The 27,356-nt window shown below is 36.0% G+C and overlaps 1 protein-coding gene across 11 annotated transcripts in view; it reads left to right on the plus strand.

Annotated features, from left to right (window-relative positions):
* LOC145267015 (histone-arginine methyltransferase CARM1-like) overlaps positions 1-27,356 on the plus strand; it is a 206,289-nt gene that overhangs the window by 114,438 nt on the left and 64,495 nt on the right. For 3 of the 11 annotated variants that reach the window (XM_080122924.1, XM_080122925.1, XM_080122929.1), the window contains one exon: positions 8,155-8,381. The exons of 7 other annotated variants lie outside the window; for them this stretch is intronic. In XM_080122924.1, the coding sequence (XP_079979050.1) occupies positions 8,155-8,195 (41 nt within the window). In that variant the 3' untranslated portion in view covers positions 8,196-8,381. Of the gene's footprint in view, positions 1-8,154; positions 8,382-12,328; positions 12,542-27,356 lie in introns of those variants that run through there. One more of the 11 variants, XM_080122923.1, reaches the window with a different exon arrangement.

The following is a 27,356-nucleotide window of genomic DNA, read 5'->3' on the forward strand; positions in this document are numbered from 1 at the left end:
AATAATATATATTCTGTGATTGCATTATTTTGCTCAATAGGAATTTAAAAAACAAGTCTCAGTACTAATCAATTAACAATTAAAAAAAACGTTTCTATCAGGTTTTGAGATATATATATGTATATTTTTTTTTTTTTTTTTGTGAATAATCATTCCTCATCAGAAATTTAAAATTTATTGTGTAAGCAAAATCTTATTCATTCTTAAAGACGAATAAATAGTGAACGTTTGTGCTGATCTATGCCCCCCCCCATCCGCCAAACTTTCACATAAAAAAAAAGAAACCATCCATCTAGCTACAACTACTATCAACAATTTACCCCGCCCCCTATCTGTGCCTAAATCTAAACGCAAATTCTATGAACAAAGCTTCTTTCCTAGAACTGCTTGCCTGTGGAACCCTGTTCTGCTGACCTGCTTTCCAGCTGTCTACAATATTGTCTTCAAGTCCAATGTAAACAAGTTCTTGTTGAACTGTCCTTTTAAATAATCCAAATTTTATCCCATTTCAACCAGCAACGATTATAGAGCTGTTGACCACTGTACACTCATTAACCCTTATCCTTAAGTGGCATTTGGGCTTTGATAAATGGTGATTTTCTAAAAAAAAATAATTAAAGAAATTTATTTCACAGCAAAAAGAAAACCATTATTTGACTTCCTATGAATCATTAATGTGTATAAACAGATTATACTGAACTACTTGCTCAGGACTGTATTTTTGTCTTTTTTTTGGGGGGGGGGGTCTACGTCCTCCCACATAGAGCACCAATTATTCCCAAATGTTTACCAGGTTCAACATTGCTTAACCATCACTTGTGTATCACAATCAATGGAGATGATGTATGCACAGTGACAAGCAATCAAGATGTCATAAGTTATAGTGAAAAGAAAATGAAAAAAAAAAGGCTAGTCAAAATCAAATATGGATCTGTCAGCTGGATTGCTATTTGAGTCTTTTAAAAGAACCGACAAAGTAACCAGTTTATTTATAATTAAACTAGAAGCTTCTAAAACTTGACAGTCAAGATTATATAGTTGAAGGGAAAGAAAATTTTTTTTTATAGTCTAGTCTTAATGAAGTATTGATGTCAAATGAATTGCTATTTGAGTCTGACTTAAAAATCTTACAACATAACTTTACGTGTTAGATATAATTTAAATGATGAAATTTAAATGATGTATAAAAGTTCCCTTTTCATTAGTTACTGCACAGAGATATAGGTCCTGGATATGACCTTAAACTATATTCAATGGTGAGGCCCCAGCTTGCGGGCTTTGGGGAGTGTGGAGCCACCTTTTAATTGCCATTGCTCCCAGGTCCACTCTGACCCGGAGTGGTAGTACCTGTAAGGGTCCCAACTATGGGTTAAATAGAAACCGACTTGAAAAAAACAAAACAAATATACCCTATTAAGAAATTGTTCTTCAAAATCACTGGATTCGGCATTAAAAAACCTGAAAAGGGTTGATATGCCGTAAAACAAAAACAACCAACCAACATCGAGATATAGGGAGGGGAGCTCTTGGTCCTCACCTGGATAGTGTTACATATATGAACTAGCCTGTATGTTCGGTGTTTCCCAGGTGTTTGGAAATGTGTGTTGAGCACAAAATAAAAAAAAAAGTGGTAGTAGGCAGGCAGGCTCGAACCTGTGATGCAAAGGCAGAAATGTTGAAATTAGTAAAGTCATTCCAACCGATGCGACAACTTGCAAAAATGGTGACGCAAAATAAAAAACCAAAACAACCTTTCTTGTAGAAAAGTGTCAATTTGAAGATGAAAGAATTAATGTTTTTAGCCACTTTTTCGATATTTGTCGTCCGAAGGGCCGAGCTTCAAGACGATACCAATCTTGTGAAAATCTGTCACAAGTTGTAGGCATACATACATACATTTAAACAGACAGGTGAGATTTAGATAATAGAGGAGTTGTGATTAGGAGTTTTCCTCGGCCGTATCAACAAAAAGTTATTTTCGTTTTAAATGAATACGAGATTTTTTTACGACTTCAAATATGGTTGTTTACATTTATCAAAATACAATAACAATCACGCATCAGATCACAGTGGAGATTAGGTGGAGTAGGTTGGGTGGCAGAACTCTCTCTCGGTCTGTCTTTGTCGCTCTGTGCCTCTGACCTCTCTCCTCGACTAGTCGCTTGTCCCTTTCTTTTTTTTAACTCTGACCTCATCCTTCTTTTTTGCCCAGCCTTTTGTTTTTTTTTTTGTTTTTTTTTACATAAGCGGCATCCCTTATCAAGGCCGATCGGCCACTCAAGGATAAGGGTTAAAGAGTGTAGAGTAGTCAAAAGCACAATATAGTAATCATTAGTAATGGAAGTTCGGTAAATTTGTTAAGTTTTCAGCTGAGGTTTTTTATTATGTGGGTAAGTTTCTCCTGGTAATTGACATCATCGCGACTCATTTCTTTGGTGATCCCCGCTTGATCCAGGCACCATGAATATTGGTCAGCTTTCGCTGGGGATTATGACATTATTTCCTGGGTATTCAAGGTTCACCTTGCTCTCTCTAAATGGTTCAATGTTGCTTCACTGTCACATCTATGTTGAGATTTTTCTTAAACTTCACACGGCGTTACTTTATGTGCCTGGCAGTGTTCTTAGATAGGTTTTGTATTGGAATGTCTTTTATAAGTATCGATAATCGAAAAAATCTGATGAAATAAGGAACGTGCAATTTTGACCAAAGTTAACACCTTACACAGCCTAACATCACCAGTGCATCTGAGAAGTTTTATTACCACAAGCTGAAAGGCTCAACATATAAAATCAACAGCAGGTTCTTTAATATGACAGGGATGCGTTCGAAATGAAGGTTTCTGTTTAGAACACAATTGAAGCATGATACTCGACTTTTGCATTTTAAACTTTAATGCAAGTCATATTTAAGAAATTCTTTTATAAAGACGACAGGTTCTCTACAGTGCAATGCAAATAATGCATTATTATGAGAGGGGATGGGAGTTATCTCCCGATGCACTGAGATGGGTTCGTGACTAGAGCAGGTTTCAATGACGCTAAAAATACCAGAGTGTGAAACCTTCGTTATTCATAATTCAATCTTGGGTAACATTGAGTCTCTCTGCTAGGTAAATAAAAAAGAATTTTTATTTTTGGGAGAACAACTTGATCAGAAGGCGGAGCGGTTTTTCATCTATTTCCAATGTTATCTTGATATAAATCACACCTATCTATTTAAATGTATGTATGTATGTTTATATGTCTGCCTAAAAATTTTGACAGGGGTGACTGATTTTCACAAAATCAGTATCGTTTGGAAGCTCGACCCTTCGGGCGACAAATATCGAAAAAATTGGCTAAAAAATAATTTCTGCCACCCTCAACTGGGCACTTTTTTACAGGGGGGGGAGTCGCTTTATTCGCCGATTTTTCGTAAGTCATCTCCTCTTTTCGATTGACTAACCTTAATTTAAACCTACATCATTTCCGGTTTGGCGATAGTCGCAGCAACAAAGACATCAAGTTTTTTTTTTTGTCATTTTATTTTCCTCCTTCATGGTATGGGTTCAAGCCTGCCTGCCTGCCTGCCTACTACCAATTTTTTTTTTTTTTTTTTTTTTTTTCTCTCAACACACACCTTCAAACACCCGGGCAATACCGGGCACCCAAGCTAGTCTATTATATTAAGGAGAGGTCAGTGGTTTAGATTATTTTCGGTATGTAATAGAGGGGTGGGGGTGGAAAAGGATATTGAGAAACGAGAGGAGGAGGAGGAGGAGGAGAGATATAAGCTTCAATATAAAGATGTTACACGCTATTTAACTTCTCTTTAGTTTTTTTTTGTTTTATGGCTCAGGGCAATGCCAGGTTCTCCTTTCTAGGCTAGAATATGAAAAGCAGTGTGTATGTTTTTATATCCATCTAAAACTCAAAAAGAAAATGACGTAACAAATACTCATGTTGTTTGAATTTTCTTGCTCTGCATTGCTGTTGAGCAGGGTTTCCCAACCTTTTTCGATATCCCCCCCACCCACATGCATCCTTACATATTAATGTTAGCAGTAGTGGTAGTCTATTATATAAAAGAAAAAATGTGTGTGTTTGTGTGTGCATTTTTTTTTTGATGTCTGACAAAGGCTTTTTGAGGGGGTGGAGCGCTCGGAAGGGTCACTCATTCTTATATTCTCCCTAGATTATAATATCTCCGATTTACGAAACGAGATCATCTCTATCTTTTATTTGAGCGACTTTGTTACCAAATTCGCGCTGTGATTTAATTTCTCTATGGCGTGATGCTTGACCTAGAAAAGCAGACGTTGACGTTCGTTTAAGCACCTGCTTTTTTAACAGTTTAATGTCAACCATTCTCACTTCTCTGCCCTCCTCGCGTCGTGGTAAGTTCCAGGCTTTCTTTTCTGACCTCAAGGCTTCAGGTTCGAGCCTACCTGCCTACCAAAACTTTTCTTTTTTCTTTTATACCTCCAAAGACCCGGGTAACACCGGGCACCCCCGCTAGTACATAATTAAAATAAAAAAATGAATATTTATATAGTTTTAACAAAATTTTACTCTGTCGATCAAATGGAAACATAACAGCTATAAATCATGTGGAACAATTAATATATCATAGTATTTTTAATACAATAATCAAAAAAAAAAAACTTTATATATAATCAATAAAAATTGCTAATACAATAATCAATAGAAATTGGGCATACAATCTTCTATATATATATAAAAGGCAAAAGTGGCGTGCATGTTTTTGTATATCCCCAAAAGGCTTTTTTCGAGAGGGGAGGGGGTTCTCGAGCGGGTTACTATTTTTCACAACTTTTTATATACTCCTTAGATTATAATATCTACAATTTTCGAACGGACATCGTCTCTACATTTATTTTGATCGACTTTTATAAAATTCACGCTATTCCGTCCTTTCGCGTGTTTGTTCATCTTTTTTTCATGTGAATAAAGCGTATAAATAATCGAATCGGATCAGTTCACCGGCTTTCCAACCGGGATGTCCAGAAAGGCAATCAGCTTAGATCCATGTTGGGGAAAAAGATTTATCAGACAATTACTATTCATCTTGAGAGCTCCCTCTTCTTGGAGGGAGCTGGTTTTCCCCAACATCGTGAGGAAACAGAAACTGGCCTGCAGCCAACCTTCGTTTCTGCGCCTACGTGATTCTTAACTTACTCACTTCAAGTCAACTTTTTGATTAACATCGTTAAATTTGAATGCTTTTCACTTCCTATGGCTTCATAGCGTAGTGGTAAGATGTCACGTTTTCTTATACTTTTTTTTTCCGCCTTCACGTCACGGGTTTGAGCCTGCCTGCCTACTAACATTTTTTTTTTTCCAAACGCCAAGGCAACGCCGGGCACCCCTGCTAGTAATCAATAAAAATCAGAATAATAATCACAGGAATCACTGATCATTGTGCAGATTGTTATTGATGATCATAAACAAATTAAGAAACACCTAGTAATGTTACTAGAAACTCTCAGCATGGAGTATTCGTGTCATATTTGGGCTGGTGCATCTGCTACTAGTCTCTCGCTCCTAGACAAGGTCCAAAAGAAAGTCGCCAACCTAATAGGACCTTAACTGTCATCCAAGCTTCAGCCTCTGTCCGATCGTCGAGATGTTGCATCTCTCTGCCTGTTCTACAAGTACTTTAACCGTGAATGCTCCGACAAACTACAAACACTTGTACCCCCTCGACGTAAATGCCCCCCCGACAAATCCGACAAGCAGCTAAATCCCACCCCTTCACAGTAGAGATCTCTAGATGTAAGAGAGCCTTCTACTCCAGTAGTTTCTTCCCTAGAACCGCTAGACTTTGGAATTCCTTTCCGGGTCCCTGCTTTCCCAACTGTACTTGATATGCAGTAGTTTAAGTGTAATGTGAACCAACATTTTACTGCCCAAATTTGTCCACGGCCCACCTGAAGTCTTGTAACCACTCTCCCTCCTCTGTTGGGAAATCCTGCTCTGGAGGAATATCTAAAATTTAGAAGAAAACAAAAACATTCCTTGATCCTAAATTTGTGATTTGTTTAGGAGTGTCAGATTATGTATGATTTTTTTTTTAATCAGGGGATTAATTTTATTAATTCCGACTATTGTCAGGGAATGAATTTAAAAGAAACTAGTTGTGTGTGTGTCCAGATGTAGGAATTAAGCAAAGTGGAGGGTTGGAGTGGGTTAGGATATATAAAAGAAAGGGGGGGGGATATCAAAGAGATAGAAATTTCAAGAGAAATATGTTAGACTTTTTCTTCTGGCAACACCGGGTAGACCTACTAGTTGCATATATTTTAGAGAGAAAACTGTTCAAGTAAAAATTAATTTTTTTTTTTCCCCTCCATTTTGGGAGGTGTCTTTCATATTAAAGTTCCGCTTTTGCTAATTTTTAAAAATTTATTCATTTAAAAAAAATTTTTTTGCAACTTTTGTCCATCCCTTTTAAAATTTGTTTCTTTCGTTGTATTGAAATGTTGATTCTTGTATAGAATTCCCCCGATATTAAAAAGCTGTATGATATATGCACTCGTGATGAAACAAAAAAAAAAAAAAATATTTGAAAAAATTATGTAAATTGGCCAAACAGTTTTATTTTTGGATGAGAAAATAATTTTTTAAGTGATCAGTGGGAATTTGAAGGCATTACAACAAATGTGGCAAGTTTGAATTTTTGTTGAGTTATCTCCCTTTGTAACAGAAGAGCGACTGTCATGTCTGCCATTTTGTAAACAATCTTTTAAAAAAAAACCCAAATACAAAGGGAGATAACTCAATTTGCAAGATTTATTGTAATGTCTATGAATTGCTGTTAATCACAAAAATAAAATGGTTTTTGTCAGCTAATGTACTTCCTAACTTCTGGTGTAGCGCTACTGGAAACGGTGACAAGGCATATCAGTGCCGTCATTTTTATCGTTCTTCAGTATTTCTATTGTGAAGCGATTTATGGAAATAAAATACAAGAAAAGGACATTGTTGAAAAGCATACAATAAAAATTAACAAAATTATAAAAAAGATAAAAGTAATGCAATTAGTTTTGATTTGCACTTTAAATAACAAAATTAAAAAAAAAAAGTTTTGTTTTTGAAATTGTATGACATGTGTATGAAATTATAAAGTTTTTTTTTTTTAATTAAAAAAAAGTTTTATTTGAATTTGTATAATGAATATATTTATGAAAGTATAAAAATAAAAAAAATTATTTAAATTTATAGAATAAATGTATTTATGAAAGCATAAAAAAATTATTTAAATTAATATAATATATTTATGAAAGTATGAAAATAAAATTTTATTTAAATTTATATAAATATATTTATGAAAGTACATAAAAAAAGAAAGACCAGAAAAACATTAAAAAAGATACATAAAGAGTTAATGTACAGGGGAAATATAGATAGATATTTGTTCCTATTCAGGGTGCCCCTTTTTGGGAGCTGGATTTGCCCCATATAAAAAACTGACCTTGTGTCTAACTCTGCCCTCGTGGGGAGGCAAGTAAAAAGGAAAACTATGCCGGAAATTAGGAAGTAAGTTAGCTGACAATCTATATATATATATAAGTGAAAATGTCTGTCTGTGTACATTTCCCTACCAAATAATTCTGTCAGTTTTCAGTCTACAGACTCAAGATTTGACATAAGGAGTATTGAGATTTGGAAAAATCTTTTTAATCAGTTTTTGGCCAAAAATTTGGCTGTTAATGATTTGATCTTTGAAAACCCTACCAAACTCGTCTGCAATTTTGGGTCTGAACACTTGAAATTTTAAATGTAGGTTTCTTGATTTGAGCCCCCAAAAAATAAATGTTAAGGGGTCAAAATTGGGGTCAAAGTTAAAAAGAAAAAGACCTGCGCCTCTACAAAATTACTCAGATAAATTTTGGTCTAAACATTTGAAATGTTACATAAAGTGTATATTCACACGTAGGGCAAGTTATGAACAGTATATAGGGTCCGAGCAAAGCTGGGCTGAACTGCTAGTTATGTGATCAATTTACATGATATTTTGGAATATATTTTCGTTTTGTCACGAGTACATACATCATACAGGCTTTTTTTTAAATAGAGGGCGAATTCTGTAAAAGGACCGAAATGTCTTGTCTTGTCCAATCACTGCACAGGTTTTTAATATATTTTCCAGGGCATAATAAAAATATCACCAGTATGGAGCACTACTATTGAACCCTTTACCGCAGTGTGTGATGCTAGTAAAAAAATTTTTTAAAAATACAAAAAAAAAAAAAACATTTTTATAAAAGAAAACTTATCATTTAAAAAAAAAAAAAAAAATTACATAAATTCTCCCAACAATTTTTGAACAAGCGTGGCAATAATACTAATAAAAAAAAAATTAAAAAAAAAAAAAAAATTGCACTAAACATTAAAAAAAAAAAAAAAAAAAAAAAATCCTTCTTTTCTTCAATTTTTGGCAGAACTGTACTCTCTTTCGACAAAGAGCTGAACAGATTGCTTGTGTTGTTCACGTTTTGTTTTCTTTTTGTTTGTGTTTATTTATTTTATTATTTTTTTCCATCCATATTAAACTTGTTTCATTTGGGGTGTGATGTTCTAGCGACCCGAGTGTCCTCGGTTCAAATCCAGTTCGTTTTACAGAAACATATTAATCTAACCCACACTTGTGTCTAATCTCCTCACGAAGAGCTAAATAAAATAGCTTGTCTCATTTTCTAGCTATATAGACCTCCTCCTCCTCCTCCTCCCAACTTCTCTAGAAAATCTTGCAGGTGCCTAAAAATATGGTTGCCCTTAGTGTTAGAGGCAATACAATTTCTTTCCTGACTGCTCCTTAAACATAATAGCCTAATGTGTTGAAAAGAGTAGTTGGAGGTGTTTTTTTTTTTTTTTTTTTTTTTTTTTTACAAAAGAATTACCACTTATCAAAGCCCAGAGGCCATTCGAGGATAAGGATTAATGAATGCATGGTAGTCAATGGGACAATATCATAGTAATCATTAGTAATGGAAATTTGGTAAATTGGGTTACTTTAGGATAACGACTTATCAAGAACTTGTTTACATTGGACTTGAAGACAAATTGTAGTCAGCTAGAAAGCAGGGAAACAGAAGAGAGTTCCACAGGCATACAGTTCTAAGAAAGAAACTTTGTTCATGGAATCTACGTTTAGGTTTAGGCACAAATACAGAGTGGGGGATATTATTGATAGTAGTTTCAACTAGGAGTGTTTTTCGTGAAAGTTGGGCAAGGGGGGGGGGCATAGATTGAAGCTCAAAGGGCAGACAGGCTCGCAATGTCTTTCTGTAAGTAAGAGGTTGCAGGGAAAAGAAAAGGAAATTGAACTTATGGAAGTTCTCAGATGTCTGCTTTCAGGGTTTCTGTGTAGGAGTGACGCAGAGCAAAATCCTGCTGTTCGACGTATGACCTTCCTGCAGTGACCTTCTCCACGCACTGGTTGACAATAAATCGACAGCAAATCAAATTAGCCATCTAAATTTAATCTTGGTCTATGTATTATTCAGGCCTTTTTATTTATTTCATGGAAGTCACTCCAGACAAGGCATGAAGCCACTTGATGTAAGGAGTTTAAAAAAAAAAAAAAAAGAAATACTAGTTCAACAAGTGATTTATTTATTTATTTATATATATATATAGTGTTGGGACGATTAATCGGAACAATCGGAGTTTTATGAGGTATTGGAATTGGAAAAATTTAGCTTATTTTCGATGCCAAAATCAATTCTTTAAATTATCTTTTTTATTTGATTTTGGTTTAAGCAACATCTTCCACTGCTTGTAAATATTTATTGATTTAAACTTCCAGTAAAGCTAAAATCTCTAGATCACTTCCTCACAAATGTGTTTTTACGTTTGAGAAAATATAGGCACATTTAATGTTTTTTATGGAAATCAGGACAAAATAACACTTTTATAGTTAAATATTTAGAGATTTACAAAGAATCGGAATCGGTAATTGTATCGGAATTGGGGAAAAATATTGGAATCGTCCCGTCACTAATATATATATATATATATATATATATATATATATATATTTTTTTTTTTTTTTGCACAGAAAACCATGTTTAATTTCACAAGAGTTTCTGATGGGTAGCTAATCTGTATAAGTCCTGGAGATAAGTTTTCAGTTGGTAGCTAATCTCTATAAGTCTTAAATTTTAACATTTTGCAGGCAAAGAGCAAAGATCTCTTTCTTGCGAACACGGAAAAATTGTGTGAAGGAAACTGTGAAAGATCCAATATTTTTATAGAGCAATTCTGGTTTCTGATTGGTTGTTAGCAGAACATGGCTTCATTTGATTGGTCAGTTCCTATCACCAGTGCTTATAGTAGAACCTTCCAATTTTCTTTAATATCATACCCTCTTTTTATATCAAAAATATTGCAACACACACACACACACAGTATGATCAGATTGACACAGCACTCTCATTATGCTAATGAATCCCACTTATCAAGGCTAAAAGCTACTTAAGAATAAGGGTTAATAAGATGTAATGATCTCCAGTTGAAAAGTAAAGAACCTTTTATGAGAGGATAAGGAAAGATGGTGGGATGGATCAAGCTCAAATTAATTTGGGATGTTTCATAGCAAGAATTTATTTACTTTGGATTTGAAGATGACCATGTTGTAATCTGCAGGGAAGCACTCCTGTCATAACATGTTCCAGTAGATGGAAAGACCTTGTGAATAAGCTCTGTTCCTATTTATTCTCTTCCCCATATTCTCCTACCCTTGTCAAATGACCTATTTAGTACAAGCAGCCTGGACGTTTGACCCACTTAATGCAAGCAGCCCGGACGTTTGACCCACTTAATGCAAGCAGCCTGGACGTTTGACCCACTTAATGCAAGCAGCCTGGACGTTTGACCCACTTAATGCAAGCAGCCTGGACGTTTGACCCACTTAATGCAAGCAGCCTGGACGTTTGACCCACTTAATGCAAGCAGCCTGGACGTTTGACCCACTTAATGCAAGCAGCCTGGACGTTTGACCCACTTAATGCAAGCAGCCTGGACGTTTGACCCACTTAATGCAAGCAGCCTGGACGTTTGACCCACTTAATGCAAGCAGCCTGGACGTTTGACCCACTTAATGCAAGCAGCCTGGACGTTTGACCCACTTAATGCAAGCAGCCTGGACGTTTGACCCACTTAATGCAAGCAGCCTGGACGTTTGACCCACTTAATGCAAGCAGCCTGGACGTTTGACCCACTTAATGCAAGCAGCCTGGACGTTTGACCCACTTAATGCAAGCAGCCTGGATGTTTGACCCACTTAATGCAAGCAGCCTGGACGTTTGACCCACTTAATGCAAGCAGCCTGGACGTTTGACCCACTTAATGCAAGCAGCCTGGACGTTTGACCCACTTAATGCAAGCAGCCTGGACGTTTGACCCACTTAATGCAAGCAGCCTGGACGTTTGACCCACTTAATGCAAGCAGCCTGGACGTTTGACCCACTTAATGCAAGCAGCCTGGACGTTTGACCCACTTAATGCAAGCAGCCTGGACGTTTGACCCACTTAATGCAAGCAGCCTGGACGTTTGACCCACTTAATGCAAGCAGCCTGGACGTTTGACCCACTTAATGCAAGCAGCCTGGACGTTTGACCCACTTAATGCAAGCAGCCTGGACGTTTGACCCACTTAATGCAAGCAGCCTGGACGTTTGACCCACTTAATGCAAGCAGCCTGGACGTTTGACCCACTTAATGCAAGCAGCCTGGACGTTTGACCCACTTAATGCAAGCAGCCTGGACGTTTGACCCACTTAATGCAAGCAGCCTGGACGTTTGACCCACTTAATGCAAGCAGCCTGGACGTTTGACCCACTTAATGCAAGCAGCCTGGACGTTTGACCCACTTAATGCAAGCAGCCTGGACGTTTGACCCACTTAATGCAAGCAGCCTGGACGTTTGACCCACTTAATGCAAGCAGCCTGGACGTTTGACCCACTTAATTAAATATTATCAGTTGTTATAAGTTTTTAACTTTTAAGCTCCAGTCAACGAAATAGTTTAGTTATAAATTTTGTATATTATTTAGAGCTTGAAAAAGATGCGTTTTAAGCAAGTTGGAAGTTACAGTGGCCGAAACATTCTGCGAAATTCTAAGATGAGAATACTAGTCAGAATAATACAAATTATCAATCTTTAAAAATTCTGTGGGTTCTTGTCCAGAATTCAACCTATATTTAAAAAACAAAACAAAAATAAATGAAAATTTGTATAATGTATATGCTTACAACAAAACTGAAATATAAAGTTCCAAAAATGTAAATTGATCAATTTTTATTTTTGTTTTTTAAAATAGGGAGAATTCTGGACAGGAACCAGAGAAAGTGGTGTTGGGCACTGCTAAGCCATGATAGGTCAAATTTTTGGTAAACAGGAATAAGCAAAAACCAAAAAGAATAATTCTTATTTCAATAGTTTTTTTCGTTTATGAAACTTTGTCAAGAATAGCATCTTATGCATCAGTCAGATGTACATAAGGTATATAGTAAGCAAAGAACGAACTATAATAGAACAAATCCAATTAATACAAAATTATTATTATTTCACTATGTTTGTCTCTTTTAGGAAGCTTTTTCAACAATAGTATTTGAATTGAATAAACAAAGAAGAAACTGTTACAGAACAGCTTACATTAAGATCATTCGTATTTCTATATATTTTGTTTCTTTTACAAGACTTTGTCAAGAATAGCTAAGGATGTTGAGAAAGAATGATGGAAGAGTACCAAAAACTGGTTGGGCAAACCGAAAGAATGCATGAGGAATGCATGATGTAGTAAGAATCTGACAATCTTTGACACTGTTAAGTCATGATAGCTGCAATTTTGTGAACAAATTTGTCAATAAAAAGCATACAGCAAGCAAAGAATAAACCATATAGAAAAAAAAGAAAAAAAAAACACTATTATTCTTGATTAATTTCAATATTTCGTCTCATTTATGAAACTTTGTCAAGAATAGCATTAAAAAATTTTTTTGAACAGTTTGTAGAACTTCTATCATTACTAACCAACAGAGCGTTACCACTGCTAACCATGGGACTGTCTGTCGGACATATGCACCTCATGTGATCATGTATTTTCTTTCATTTATGTGACTTTGTCAAGAATGACATATTATTAAACAAAGTCAGAACAGACATACATAAGATATAAAAAAAAAAAAAAAAACTATAATTGTAACTATATTTCTAGTACCATGCTATATCAGATTGCTTTGCTGGGCAAACTCTGTGAGTCAGGCAGTCATTGGTGGTTGACACTTGTTTAAAAAAAAAAAAAAAAATTCCAGATTGCCCCGGAAGAAGATAGACTATTTCTTTGTGTGGGAGATACCAGAAAAATAAATATTTTAACAGTAAATTAAAATGACAATTGCAGACAAAAAACTGTCCAGTAGCCAAACTGGCTGGTAGCCATCTGTTATATGTTGAAAAAAAAAAAATTTAAGGTAAAGTTGTTTTTTTTTTTTTTTTTTTTTTTTTTTTTTTTTTTAAAATTTTATTTTATTACATTTTCACCCCAAACAAGGCACATTGCCACTTTGGTGTAGGGGGCTACTATCAGGGGCAGCAACTACTGGGGCACTATGTTGGGATTTGGGCAGCAAGATGTCCGTTCACGTTGCACTTGAACTTCTGCATGTCAGTACAGTTAGGGAAGCAGGAACCTGGAATGGAATTTCAGAGTCTAGCGGTTCTGGGGAAAAAACTACTGGAGTAGAAAGATCTTTTACATCTAGGGATCTCTACTGTGTGGGGGTGGGATTTAGCTGCCTGTCGGGTTTGTCGAGGGTGTCTACATCGTGGGGGCACAAGTGTCTGCAGTTCGTAAGAGCATTCACCATTAAAATACTTGTAGAACAGGCAGAGGGATGCAACGTTTCGTCGATGGGACAGAGGCTGAAGCTTAGATACCAGTTCAGGGCCTATCAGATTGGCGACTCTTTTCATTTTGGATAAGATTTCAAAGGCAGAAGGATTGCAGTTGACATATTTGTTCTCTTGGATTGAAGCAAGGGAAAGGATTATAAACACCTGAATAGTCTCAGATAATAGAAGCAAAATATTTACTAGAGAATTATTCTTATTTCAATAAATTCTGTTTATGAAACTTTAATAATAACAAGGTACAAGGCGCCTTAAATAAGTTTCAAGATTTTTTTTTTTTGTATGCACACTTTTATTGATAATGCAACATAAAAACTGTACTCCACTTCAAAGTAATCTCCTCCGGCTGCAATGCACTTGTTGTACCGTCCCAACAACTTCTGGAAGGCCCCATGGAAGCCCTCTTCGTGAGGAACCATCTTGATGCTCATCTGGGTCAAATAGTCTATGATAAGGATGGAGTTGTGGACTGGTGTATTCACGTCAATCTTCCGCATCTTTAGTTCCTCGTAAATAATTGTGTGCACGGTTTCCACACTAACATGTGCGCTTATTGTCTCTATAGACACACATCCGTCCTTATCCATGAAATTCTTTATTTGGCACATCAACTCCGGCGTTTTGACTTCCTTACTCCTCCCGCACCTCTCATCATACCTCACAGACTCCCTGCCTTCCTTGAATCTCTTATGCAACTCAAAAATTGATGCTCAATTCATGCAAGATGGTCCAAAAGCAGTCTGGAGCATTCCACATGTTTCTGTTTTTTTTTTTTGTTTGTTTGTTTTTTTTCTCAAGTTTAAAATAGAATTTTATTGCATATTGTTCTTCTAAAGTGTCATCACATCTAGATTACATTTTTGTAATTCACGGGTTATTACAATCAGACTTTATTAGGGTGTATTCCAATTCCTACTGTAGCTGTTCATTTGAACTTGAAACCATAAAAATTGGTCGGTCATCTCATAAGATGTATAGCAACAGCATACTGAATTTTCAAGAGTCTACGACCATTTTAAATTCCTGTACATAAGTTTGGAAACTTATTGAAGACGCCTTGTGTATTTAGAAGGAATAATGGAAGGGTTCAGATAATGAGGACAAGCCACTGTTAGGCCATGATAAACTCAAATTTTGCAAACAAATTTGTCAAAAAAAGTATTATTGACCAGAGTCAGCAAACATAAAACAAAGAAAAACAAACAAAAAAAAACAAAACAAAAAAAAAAAAAACAATCATTCTTTAATTTCAATATTTTGTCTCATTTATGAAACTTTGTCAAGAATAGTTTTCGAATAGTTTGTGGAATTTCTGCCATTACTAACCAGCAGAGTATTGCCACTGTCAACCAAAGGCATGTCCATCAAGCATGTGTACGCAGTGTAATCGTGTATGGAAGTGAATCTTGTGCAGTGGAGGGTTGAGGACATATGTTGCATGGAGAGAAATGATATGCAAATGACACGGTGCATATGTAATAAGAGTGGAAAGATAGGTTTAATTCTACTGACCACGAAGAAAGATAAAATCTGAACGGTCAGCTTCAACAATATGGCCACGTTGAAAGTAATAAAAATTTAAGCTGAGGGAAAGTTGTAAAGTTTAATGCTTGAAAAGATTGGAAAAAATACAAGATTTTTTTTTCTTTTTTTATTAACATGTTTATTTATTATAATTAAATTTTTTTGAAATCGTGAAAGATTCTTCGTCTGGAAATCCAAACGGTACTTTTTTTTTTTTTCTTTTTTCTTCCTCGGTGTCATGCTAAAATCTATAGATCACCCACTCTCTCTGTAGTTTTACGTTTGAGAAAATATGTGTACATTTTGGGTTTTCTCTTATGGCAGTCTCGACAAAATGATTTTCTAGTTAGATATTTAGAGATTTATAAAGAATCTGAATCTGTAATTGTATTGGAATCGGAAAATATTGGAATTGTGCCGTCACTAGTGTGTGTGTGTATATATATATATATATATATAAATAAGTGTTTTATGGTACAAAACTTATAAAGTGCTTTAAATAAGGTCAGGAAGACTTTAGGGGTCCCCTAGAGTCTTCCCAACCTTATTTAAAGCGCTCTATAATATATATATATATATATATATATATAATTTTGAACATGGGAAGTTTATTGCTCTTACAAATCTACTGCAATGTAATTGTTTTCTGTACAATAAAATAAATTCATATTCCCTACTAGTAGCTTAGGATGTTAAAGATTGGTATTATTGTTTTCTTTTTATATTTTATTGTACAGAAAATTAAGTGAACATTTTGGGATTAAAATAAAACGCCAAATTTTGTTGAATAAATAAAATTAGCAATTCAGAGTTATTCCCCTTTGAATACTATTTTACTGATTATTTCTCTGAAGTGTAAATAAAAATCACAATATTAAATACTAATTTTCAATATACTAAGCTGCCAGTATGGAATATCATTTTATTTTATTGTACAAAAAACAATTACCTTGCAGTAGATTTGTAAGAACAATAGGCTTCCCATGTTTAAAATTTAAATCGATGTTTAACACCAAAAAAACAGTAAAGATACGAAACCTTTTTCTGGCAGGGTTTAGAACAGAGATTAAACGTGAAATCCTACCGAATTACTTTAACTTGAGAAACAAATAAAAAAAAACAAAAATAATTGTTTTTTAGAATGTGAGGAAGAATATATAATTATTTCCACAGCCAGACAACGTCGCAGCTCACAAGAGCCGTGAAAGCCAACAACTCTGAAGTCCAAGACTAGAGTTTCACCCTCATTTAGGCTCATCAGTTAGACACATCTGAACTCGGGATTCAAAACCAGAGTCTCTTGCATGCAAGGCAAACACTCTTCAAATTGGGCAAATGCGCCGCACACAACCTTGTGTTCGGATGTGTCCAACTGATGAGCCCAAATGAGGGTGAAACTCGAGTCTTAGACTTCCGGTTTGTTGGCTTTTATGGCTCTTGTGAGCTGCGACGTTGTCTGGCTGTGGAAATAATATATTCTTTCTCACATTCTAAAAATTATATATTTTTTTAAATTTTTTTTTTAATTATTTATTTATTTTTTTATTTGTTTCTGAAGTTTGTTTGTGAGTTGCAACATTGTCTGACTATGGAAATAATTTTACTTATATAGTAACCTAACTAGAAAGGTTATTTTTGAAAGTCACTTTCTTAAAGCCATCCAATACCTGCCAGCATGTAAAGTGGACGTTAAACTGAATATGATGGTAGTGGTTTGAGAACGGAATCCCACTAAAGGTGAGATATGTCAACAGTCAAGTGAGACGAGAGCTCTTGGGAACCATTAAGATACGATTGGTTGTATTTTGAAGTATATAAGTAACAATTAGGGTTACGTTTCTGAATTGTTTGCGATGAGGATTGATTATTCGTGGTGTTTGGATTGCTCGGACTACTGTTCTCATCACGCAAGATGAGAACAGTAGTCCAAAGAATCCAAACGATACAGATTCATTTTTCATAAATATTTTTAGTATAAAAGTTCAAATAGCTTTTAAGTTTCATTTCTTAAACGTTATGAGTCGAAATTAAGAGTTGTTTTTTTTTTTTTTTTTTAAGTTCAAATAAAGACTGCTTTTTATTTTTAAAATTTCAATGAAAAATTTTTTTTTTTTGATTTCAGTAAATCGATTCACAATGCAAATAGTTTTTGATGAAAAACATTTCTATTAATTAAATATTAAAAAAAGGAAAAGGAACTTCTGAGTTCTCACCGCTTCTGGAGGTGAGCTCGCAGAGGGCATCGGTTTGTATTACTGTACACATAGATTCGAAAAAGTTGTCAAAAAAACAAATATATATAACTGGATAATTTTCTAGTGTTTTTATTGTAACATGTTTATTCAGCTTGAAAAACTGTTTACCGATGTATTGGAAAATTAAAAATGGTGCCCGACTCTCTTTGACATGGTAAGTTTTGGAAAAGGAGTTAAAAATAAAAAAAAAAACTAGACAAAATACTGTTAAAAACCCACCGAATATATGTCACAGTAACATATATTGAGCGAGTTTCTAACAGTATTTTGTCTAGTTTTTTATTTTTAACTCCTTTTCCCAAACTTACCGTGTCAAAGAGATAGTCGGGCGCCATTTTTAATTTTGAAATACATTGGTAAACACTATGTTTTTCGAGCCGAATAAACATGTTACATTAAATAAAAACACTAGAAAATTATCCAGTTAGGTAGACAGGTCACTTACCTTGCCTTTAATAACATATTTGTTTTTTTTTTTTTTTTTTTGACAACTTTTTCGAATCTGTGTACAGTAATACAAATCTGAAGATCTTATTTAACTATAATCCTTTTCTTTCTTTTTGATTTTCTTTATTAAATTCAGAAAAAAATAATTTTATATAAAGTTTTTTTTAAGTAGGTCAACATTTTGCATTGGTTAATCAAACAACTTAAAACTGAAATGAAAGAAATCACTATCACGTGGTATCAGTTTGAAAAGTTTTGGTGGAGACATTTTTTTGAAAGTAGAGAAACGCCACTAAATATTGCAAAAGCATTTTTCAAAAAACAAAAAACTACACAGAAACTAGTAAGTTTACTGGATATTTCTAAATGTTACTTTTTAAGTGTCCTGGACAACACCTGGTAGTCCTGCTAGTGTTAAATAAAATTTTCTTTTTGACTTCCATTTGTTGTTTAGTGCAAGTCTTGCAGGTATATACAGAAAAAAAGTTCTTTCTGATTAATACTTACATTATTCAAATTAAATTTTAATACGCTACATTAAAAAAAAAAAAAAATGATTAGTCTTTACTTTCAAAATATTTTATAAGTTTACATAAAGTCTTGACTTTTTTTAAATGTTTTTTAATATCTTGTAATAAAATATATTTTTAATGTTTTTTTTTAATATCTATTAATGAAATATATTTTTTTAAATTAACAAAGATCTATTTTACATGTAAACTGAAAAAAATGTTTTGTAAAGACTAAAAAATAATTTTTATCACAAGATGTTTAAAAAAAAAGGAGAAAAGTGAAGACTTTATGTAAATTTTTAAAAATGTTTCATTATATAATATATATATATTCCTTCTGATTAATACTTACATTATTCAAGTTAAATTTTAATACGCTACATTAAAAAAAAAATGATTAATCTTTACTTTGAAAATATTTTATAAGTTTACATAAAGTCTTCACTTTTTTAATGTTTTTTTTAAAATATCTTTTAATGAAATATATTTAATTTTAAATTAACAAAGATCTATTTTACATGTAAAGTTTATAAAAATAAATTCTATTGTAAAGACTAAAAAATAATTTTTATTACAAGATTTTAAAATATAAAAAAAAATTAAGTAGAGACTTTTTCATGTAAACTTTAAAAAAAATTTTTGATTATATAAAACCATTTTGAAAAGTGCAGATATTAGTAAGAGTACACTTGCAAATAATTAGGATTTCTACCTAGTCATGACAGACGAAACAAGAGCATGTTACCCCCAGGAATTAAATAAAGGGTTCTGTTTGAAATTCAGTACGGAGTCTAGATTCTGACAAAATACACCCAAAGAAGGTGGGAGGTTACATCGGCTGAAACGTTGAGATTAATACTGTAGATTTTATTATGAACAACTATTCTCATTTTCTTAGTTATTTTCAAAACTTTTCGGCTCATGTAGACACTGACGGCCCTCACCAAATGAAGTTTTTTGAGCCTAAGAATCTTTTTCAGACCTCCACAGAATTTCCAAATCCTCATCATGTTCGCTTCAACGTCTTCAACGTCTGCTGGCATGTGTTTGAAGGCTTTTGGAAATTGAACTTCTAACCTAACTCTTTCTTACCCCTCAAAGCTTTTGTACTGCAACGCCCCCCCCCCTATCTTATCACTCCGAACCTTAGCACTGTCCCCTACCAACCTCTCTGAACCTTTTCACTGTCTCGCTACCGACCTCTCTGAACCTTTGCACAGCTCCCTACCGACCTCTCCGAACCATTGCAAAGCCCCCTACCGATCTCTCCGAACCATTGCAAAGCCCCCTACCGACCTCTCCGGACCATTGTAAAGCCCCCTACCGACCTCTCCGAACCATTGCAAAGCCCCCTACCGACCTCTCCGGACCATTGCAAAGCCCCCTACCGACGTCTCCGGACCATTGCAAAGCCCCCTACCGACGTCTCCGGACCATTGCAAAGCCCCCTACCGACGTCTCCGGACCATTGCAAAGCCCCCTACCGACGTCTCCGGACCATTGCAAAGCCCCCTACCGACGTCTCCGGACCATTGCAAAGCCCCCTACCGACCTCTCCGGACCATTGCAAAGCCCCCTACCGACCTCTCCGGACCATTGGACTGTCCCCCTACCGACCTCTCCGGACCATTGGACCGTCCCCCTACCGACCTCTCCGGACCATTGCACCGTCCCCCTACCGACCTCTCCGGACCATTGCACCGTCCCCCTACCGACCTTTCCGAACCATTGCACTGTCCCCCTACCGACCTTTCCGAACCTTTGCACTGCCCCCCCCCTTTTTTTACCTCTCTGAACCTTTGTACTGTCCCCCCATTTTTACCTCTCTGAACCTTTGTACTGTCCCCCCATTTTTACCTCTCTGAACCTTTGTACTGTCCCCCCATTTTTACCTCTCTGAACCTTTGTACTGTCCCCCCATTTTTACCTCTCCGAACCTTTGTACTGTCCCCCCCCCCCTACCTCTCCGAACCTTTATACTCCCCCTCCCCCATTTTTACCTCTTTGGCGTTTGTGTTGCACTGATTTATGTCTCGGATGCAACAAGGATAAGTCCCATGTATGAAATGTGTTCTAAATTCCATATAGTTTCTGAAGTTGGAAAAGATAAACTTGAGGAAAGTCAGTTGCATTGTTGGCCAAGACATAATTGGGGGTTGGGTTAGGGGTTGGAGATGTGGCAAAATGAGAAGAGTTTTCCGATTAATACAAATTATCAATCCTCATCCCTCAAATTTTGAAACCTAAAATTAAATCTAAATACCGAATACGGTTTCGGAAAACATTTTGCAATTATGTTGGATTCCTATTCTTCATGACAGAGCGAAAGAATCGCTTTGACTCAGCATTATGGAAGAAAGATTTTTTTCTTTTCTGTGGTGCCTTAAAAGTCTTGTTTGTTCGTCTGTAGTCGAGCTAAGGAGAAATCCAAAGAACAGGAAAGGTAGGTGTTTGCTCAACTCATGGCTGGAAAAAAAACAAAAACAAATAAGAGCAATGCGAATTTGAAATTAAACAGGTAACCGAAATACAAGCGTCTACGATTTGTTAAACAGCATAAATTCTGGACATCATGCTGGCATGTGTTGGATAGCTTCTAGAAAATGATTTCCGAACTAACCTATCTCTGACCAGGTCTTTATTCATCTTCTTTTTTTTTTTAATCGATTCTTATCACTATCTTCAATGTTTTCTTTGTAAACTGACCCTGCTACCTCAACTGTTCTACATTTGCTAACCCGAGCATTCACAAACCTTTCAATAAGATCATATGACTAAATCTTCCTGTTCTGCAAACATCTCGTTTAAATTGAATCTTCCTCTGAGGTTAGTCTATACATACGCATACCTCTTTCGGCTTACAATGATTTCTTTAAATGAACAAAAAATATAAAGCCTGTTCAAGGGGAGAAACTATTAGAATAAACAGCTTTCTGGTTATTTAGGCTTCTACAGTGAAGGGGTGAGATTTTGTTGCAAAGCAGGTTTGTCGGGGATATTACGTCGAGGGGGCACAAGTGCAACGAGTTCATCAGAGCACATTCCATTAAAATGTTTGTAAGACAGACACAGGGATGCAACATTGCGGTGATGGGACAGAGGTTGGAGCTTAGTTGACAAAGTGGGATATATTAGATTGAAAACTCTTTTTTGGACCCTATTTAAGAGGGAGAGACTAGCGGTAGATGCATCAGTCCAGATGTGACAACAATACTCCATGCATGGGCGAATGGTGGCCTTGTAGAGGTACAGGATACTGTCAGGTGTGAGTAGTTTTCTAGCTCGATAGAGGGAACCCACCTTCTTTGCAGCAGCCTTCACAATGTCCTCAATCAGTTCATATTGCTCGCAAATGTTAGGTCAAGGATATTGAAGGAAAAATTTTGGGGTAGGGTTTTATTTGTTATGGATATCGGTGGTTGGAGAGGCGTCTTGTAATTGTTAGAGAGCAGCTTAGTCTTACTAGTATTAAAAGTTACCATCCATTTACGGCCCGATTCTACTGCGGTCTGGAGGTTAGTGTGTGTATGATCTGTGAGGGGAAGAGTGTGTGTGTGTGTGTAAGAGAGACTGTGTATGGCAAGGAAGAAAGTGTGTGTATGTGTGTGCGGGTATATGTGTGCGTGTGTGAAAGAAGAGTGTATGTATGTGTGTGCGTGTGTGTTTGAAGGGGAGGGTATGTGTATGCATGAAGGAAATAAGTGTGTGTGAGGGAGTGTGTTTGTGTTTATGTGTGTGAGAGAGTATTGCTCGTATGTGTGAGGGAGCGTGTGTGTGTCTTTATGTTTGAGGGAGAATGTGTATGCATATTTTTGAGACAGTGTTTGCATATGTGTGAGAAAGAGTGTGTGCGTATGCGTGAGGGAGTGTGTGTCTGTGTACATTTTTAAGATTCTAACCGCCGATTTAAGTGCAATTGGTTGTATCTCTTTTGCACTTGGTTCATTGGGTATATTCGCCAGATATCTTTTAAATTATTTTTCATGAACTTAAAGGAGAGCAGCTTAGTCTTACTAGTATTAAAAGTTACCGTCCATTTGCAGTCCCATTCCACTGTGATCTGAAGATCATTTTCTAATGATTCTGCCATTGTCTTAAACTTGTGTACATTCGTTCTTCCCTTGTGCATGTTATAGAGTGTTGTATCATCAGCAAATATACCCATCTCAGACACAATATTATCAGGGAGGTCGTTTATGATTTCAGGAATAATAGTTGTTTAAGTACTGACCCCTGAGATACTCCCGCATTTATATGCTACTTGGATGTCCGTTAATCAATAACGACCTGGATGGTCCTATTGTCTAAGAAAGATCTAATTATATTTTTATTTTTTTTTATTTTTCTTCCTTTGAAGATTGTAACGCTGGGTATGGGGCAGCCAAACCAGCTGCCAACATTGCCCCGCTTTTTTATTGAAACCAACCGAGAGCTCTTTTTAGTATCCTTGCTGTTCCCTTAAGTGCAATTGTCTGAATCTCTTTTGCACTTGGTTCACCAGGAATATTAGTTAGGTAGGACTTCATGTCCAGTTATGCCGTAAGATTTGATTTTCATTAGCAGTCCTTTATGCCAGACTTTGTTAAAGGCCTTGGATATATCAAGGGCTACAGCCCTGGTTTCGTCCGCCTTATCCAGTGCATGTTTCTCTTTTTGTTTTATTTTACTTCAGTCGAAGTTCTCAGAAATCAAGGGGCCCACAACCTGAGGCTAACACTTCAACTCTATATGAGATACATAGGTATTCGAATGTTCCATTTAAGTTCTTTATCTCTCAAGCACTGAGTTAGTAAAGAAATTGAGAACATAATTTTCCTCTCTCCAATTAACTGTTTTTATACATTGTAGTATATCTTTCATTTTGGTCTCTTGGTCTTACTGGATTCCAGGACAAGAATTTATCTAGTCTGGTGGAGTATCCAGCTTCGTGCTATTACTTGAGGTAATATAATTTGGAGAAGATGCACCATTCCTCGGAAAAGCTGTGGGGTAGCCGTAGTGAGGAGATCTTATTTGGGTTGCGAATACTATGTGATTTTGAATATTTGGTCAGGGTTTACTTCTATGGAAAAAAGTATCCTCATGCCAGATTGTTCTGACAAACCCCTTTACAGAGAGACATAAGACACTCGAGGATAGTGTCTAGTAGGCATTCAAGTTAGAGATGACTGTTAAAATATCTGCAGTAGAACATTGCCTGAATCCATAATGTTTGCCAGATAGAAGATTGGCTTTTATAAGTGGTAAAGTAATGAGTGATTAATTAAGGTCTCAAACATTTTAGCGAAGAGAGGGAGGGGACTGATAGGCAGATAATTGAGATGGTTAGTCCTTTCACCAGAATTTTTGTGCACTGGGAGCCCATCTTCTAGTTATTACATTTTTTTTTATTACATTTATCCCCCAAACAAGGCACATTGCCACTTTGGTGTAGGGAGTTACTATCAGGGGCAACAACTACTGGGGTACTATGTAGGGATTTGGGCAGCAAGATGTCGGTTCACGTTACACTTGAACTTCTGCACGTCAGTACAGTTGGGGAAACAAGGACCTGGAATGGAATTCCAAAGTCTAGCGGTTCTGGGGAAGAAACTACTGGAGTAGAAAGATCTTTTACATCTAGGGATCTCTACAGTGTGGGGGTGGGATTTTGCAGCCTGTCGGATCTGTCGAGGTTGTTCACGTCGTAGGGGCACAAGTGCTTGCAGTTCTTCAGAGCATTCACCAGTAAAATACTTGTAGAACAGGCAGATTCAGCAAGGCATTTATTGTATTTATTCTAAAGTACAGGAGCTAGCTCAGTTAATAATTTCTTAATTAGTATAGCAGGGATGAGATGAGGCTCACACGCTTTGATTTTAGCGAAGAAGGAGAGGAGACTGATAGGCCAATAATCGAGATGGTTAGGCTTTTCACCAGAATTCTTGTACACTGATACCACAGAGGCCATCTTCCAGCTATTAGGGAAGTCTTAATTAGTATAAGCAGGGATGAGATCAGGCCTACACTCCTTGGACGTGTCTAAGTTTTTTACATGGTGAACATGAGAAGGGCTAATTTTTACATCATCTAATGTGGCTTCAGTCCGCACAGGAAAATTTGGGAGGGAGTTTGTTGGAGGCGGATCGCCAGGCAAGCAGTTTTACCTTCTCAGTTGCCATGCATGTGACCTGGTTGTTGGATAGTCGGGGAATTAATTGACTACACTATTCTAGAAATCACGAGTTTCTATCTTTTGCGATTCTAGGCGTTCCCTGGTTATTTCAGCATGCTTCCTTTTGTCTGTCGTTATTTCTTACAATAATTTCTAGCATCTATGATTTTTGCCTGCTTGTATTTGACTTATGGCTAGGGCTATGACAAGAGAACATTCTTTTCATTATTTTGATTCTCGAGTATATATTAGTTAATATCTTATGTTTTTAGATAGTAATGTGCTTCTTGATTGTCTGTGTCGGATATATACTCAAGTCAAAATAATAAGAATATTGTCATAGCCCTACTTATGACGTACGAACCAGCGGAATGCATGCTGTCTTTGTGCAATGGCAGCTGCACAATCCGTAGTGAACCATGGGGGTGAGTGGGGCTTGCTATAATACTTCCGTATAGCAACATGTGCTTCAATGCCCGTTTTGCACCATTCAGTCGTCTCATTGGCACACTGTTCAGCAGGAAGAGAGAAGGTATTGGTCCATGAGACATCTCTGATAGCTTCCCAGTCAGCCCTTTTTTAGTACCTTGTTATTTTGTACAATGACTCCTCGCTTTGGGGTTGGGATTTAAATGTGATGTCAACTGATATCACTAGGTGGTCTTCGTTTTCAAGTGGACTTTGGGCATTAGTCACACAATCCTCGGGTACTATTGTGAAGAATAGGTTTAGAAGTGAAGCCTGCTAGGATTCACGATTTGGGAAACAGGTTGGGAACATTACTGTCTGTGTGAGGAAATTATTTGTTTGTTGGCTTTTCGATACATTTTTATTTAATTTCAGGTTAAGGAGAGAGTGTTGAGCAAAGTGGGCCAGTTTTAATGCCAATAATACACACATAATGGTCCATTAGCAGAGTCCTACCTAGAAAGTTGTGGCCTTGTGAAAGCCCACCAGAGGTAGCAGCAGGATCCCTTTCTATGCACGACATGGCACTACAATTATCCCGATATTATACAACTGATGATGGAGCAGCCCCTCTAAGTGCTACCAAAGAGTTAGGACTCCTGTAACATCAGTCAGAAACAGCAGCCAGATAAACTGTCAATCAGGTACCCTCATCCTCTAAAAAGATCGGCCCAAACCAGCTGAGTGAGCACAAGTGGCATGCAAACGAACCCAGTTTGCTCAGTTTGTGAGAAAAAGATAGTCAGGAAACAAGTACAGGGTAGCTCTCGTGAGTCCCTGGTATTGTACCTCTGTACCTGGCTGATAGACAAAGGAGTATGAAAGCCAGTGATAGGCACAGCCTATCTACTTCTTAAGCAATTTAGGTTTGCAAACTGGGGAATTTGAGTCACCAGCTCTAGGAAGCTTGTCAACCGTGATTGAGGAAGCCCCCCCCCCTTCCTTCCTTCCGTTTTAATGAGCTTTCCTTGTAGATGAAAAACCTGACAAGATCTACCGATCGATCACACTGAGAGGGGTAACCATGCACCTGGTTTCAAAAGCGTTCCGATACAAAAGCTTATTTATTTAAAATAAAGCAAAACTTTAAAATAAGATACTCAATATTTTCATCCATATGCGGGGTCGCGGAAATACCTGGTGTAGAAAGTATTTTTGTGTGCTTCTACATTATTGGAACGAGATTTTGTAGTCGATAAATGGAGATAAAAAACAATTTTTTGTCAATTCTAATAAGTTACAATGGTAGCTTCCAAATTATGCAGTCGAAATTACCTGAATTTTATTGAATTATTAAAAAAAAACAACTTTAATCGTGTTAGCAGGTAAAAAATTGCTGCCATCTTTGTTTAATTTGAATGTAAAATTACCTCCCTGTTGAACTGTTTTATGATTGTTTTTATCAAATTCTATTTATTTTCTTTAATAAAAAATTTTCTACCTTATCAATTTTCGTAATTTTTTTATATAATCATCTTAAAAATATGAGGAATACGTAGATACCATTGTTTTCATGTGAAATTCAGTTTTACGATTTCTGAAATTTTGTCCCAATAGTGTAGAAGCGCCTACTTTCATATTCTTTAGATCAATATATCTTTCACTCCGTTTCTGAACAAAACGATGTTTGGATAGACTAAAAACAAACAAAAAAATTTTTTTTTTTAATGAGGATAGGCAGACCACATGAACTGAACATGAAAATCAAAAATATTTAATTTAAAGGGCAATGTTTAACTTCAAAATAATTATATTTATGTTAATTTTGTAATCTCTTAAATATATGGAGCACTTTTTATTTTTATTTTAGATGTTGTATTTAGTTTTTTATTTACCTATCCCATTCTCATCTATTGCTATCCTTCAGTAAAAATTATTCTGAGTTTACAGTTGTTTGCTATTTCACTTTTAGAGTTTAATAGATTTTGATGGTTTTTAAAGTTTAAAAACTTTTTCATTCAGATATAATTTACACAGTTCATCTAAATTTTTACATACATTGTACTATTTTCCACTCTGCTAGTGAGATCCCAGGAATCTTGCTAAAGATTGAAACAAAATGCAGCAGAAAAAAGC

Source organism: Euprymna scolopes, chromosome 42 (assembly GCF_053919585.1).
Source record: "Euprymna scolopes isolate OS-2025 chromosome 42, ASM5391958v1, whole genome shotgun sequence".
In the NCBI taxonomy this organism is placed as follows: Eukaryota; Metazoa; Mollusca; class Cephalopoda; order Sepiida; family Sepiolidae; genus Euprymna; species Euprymna scolopes.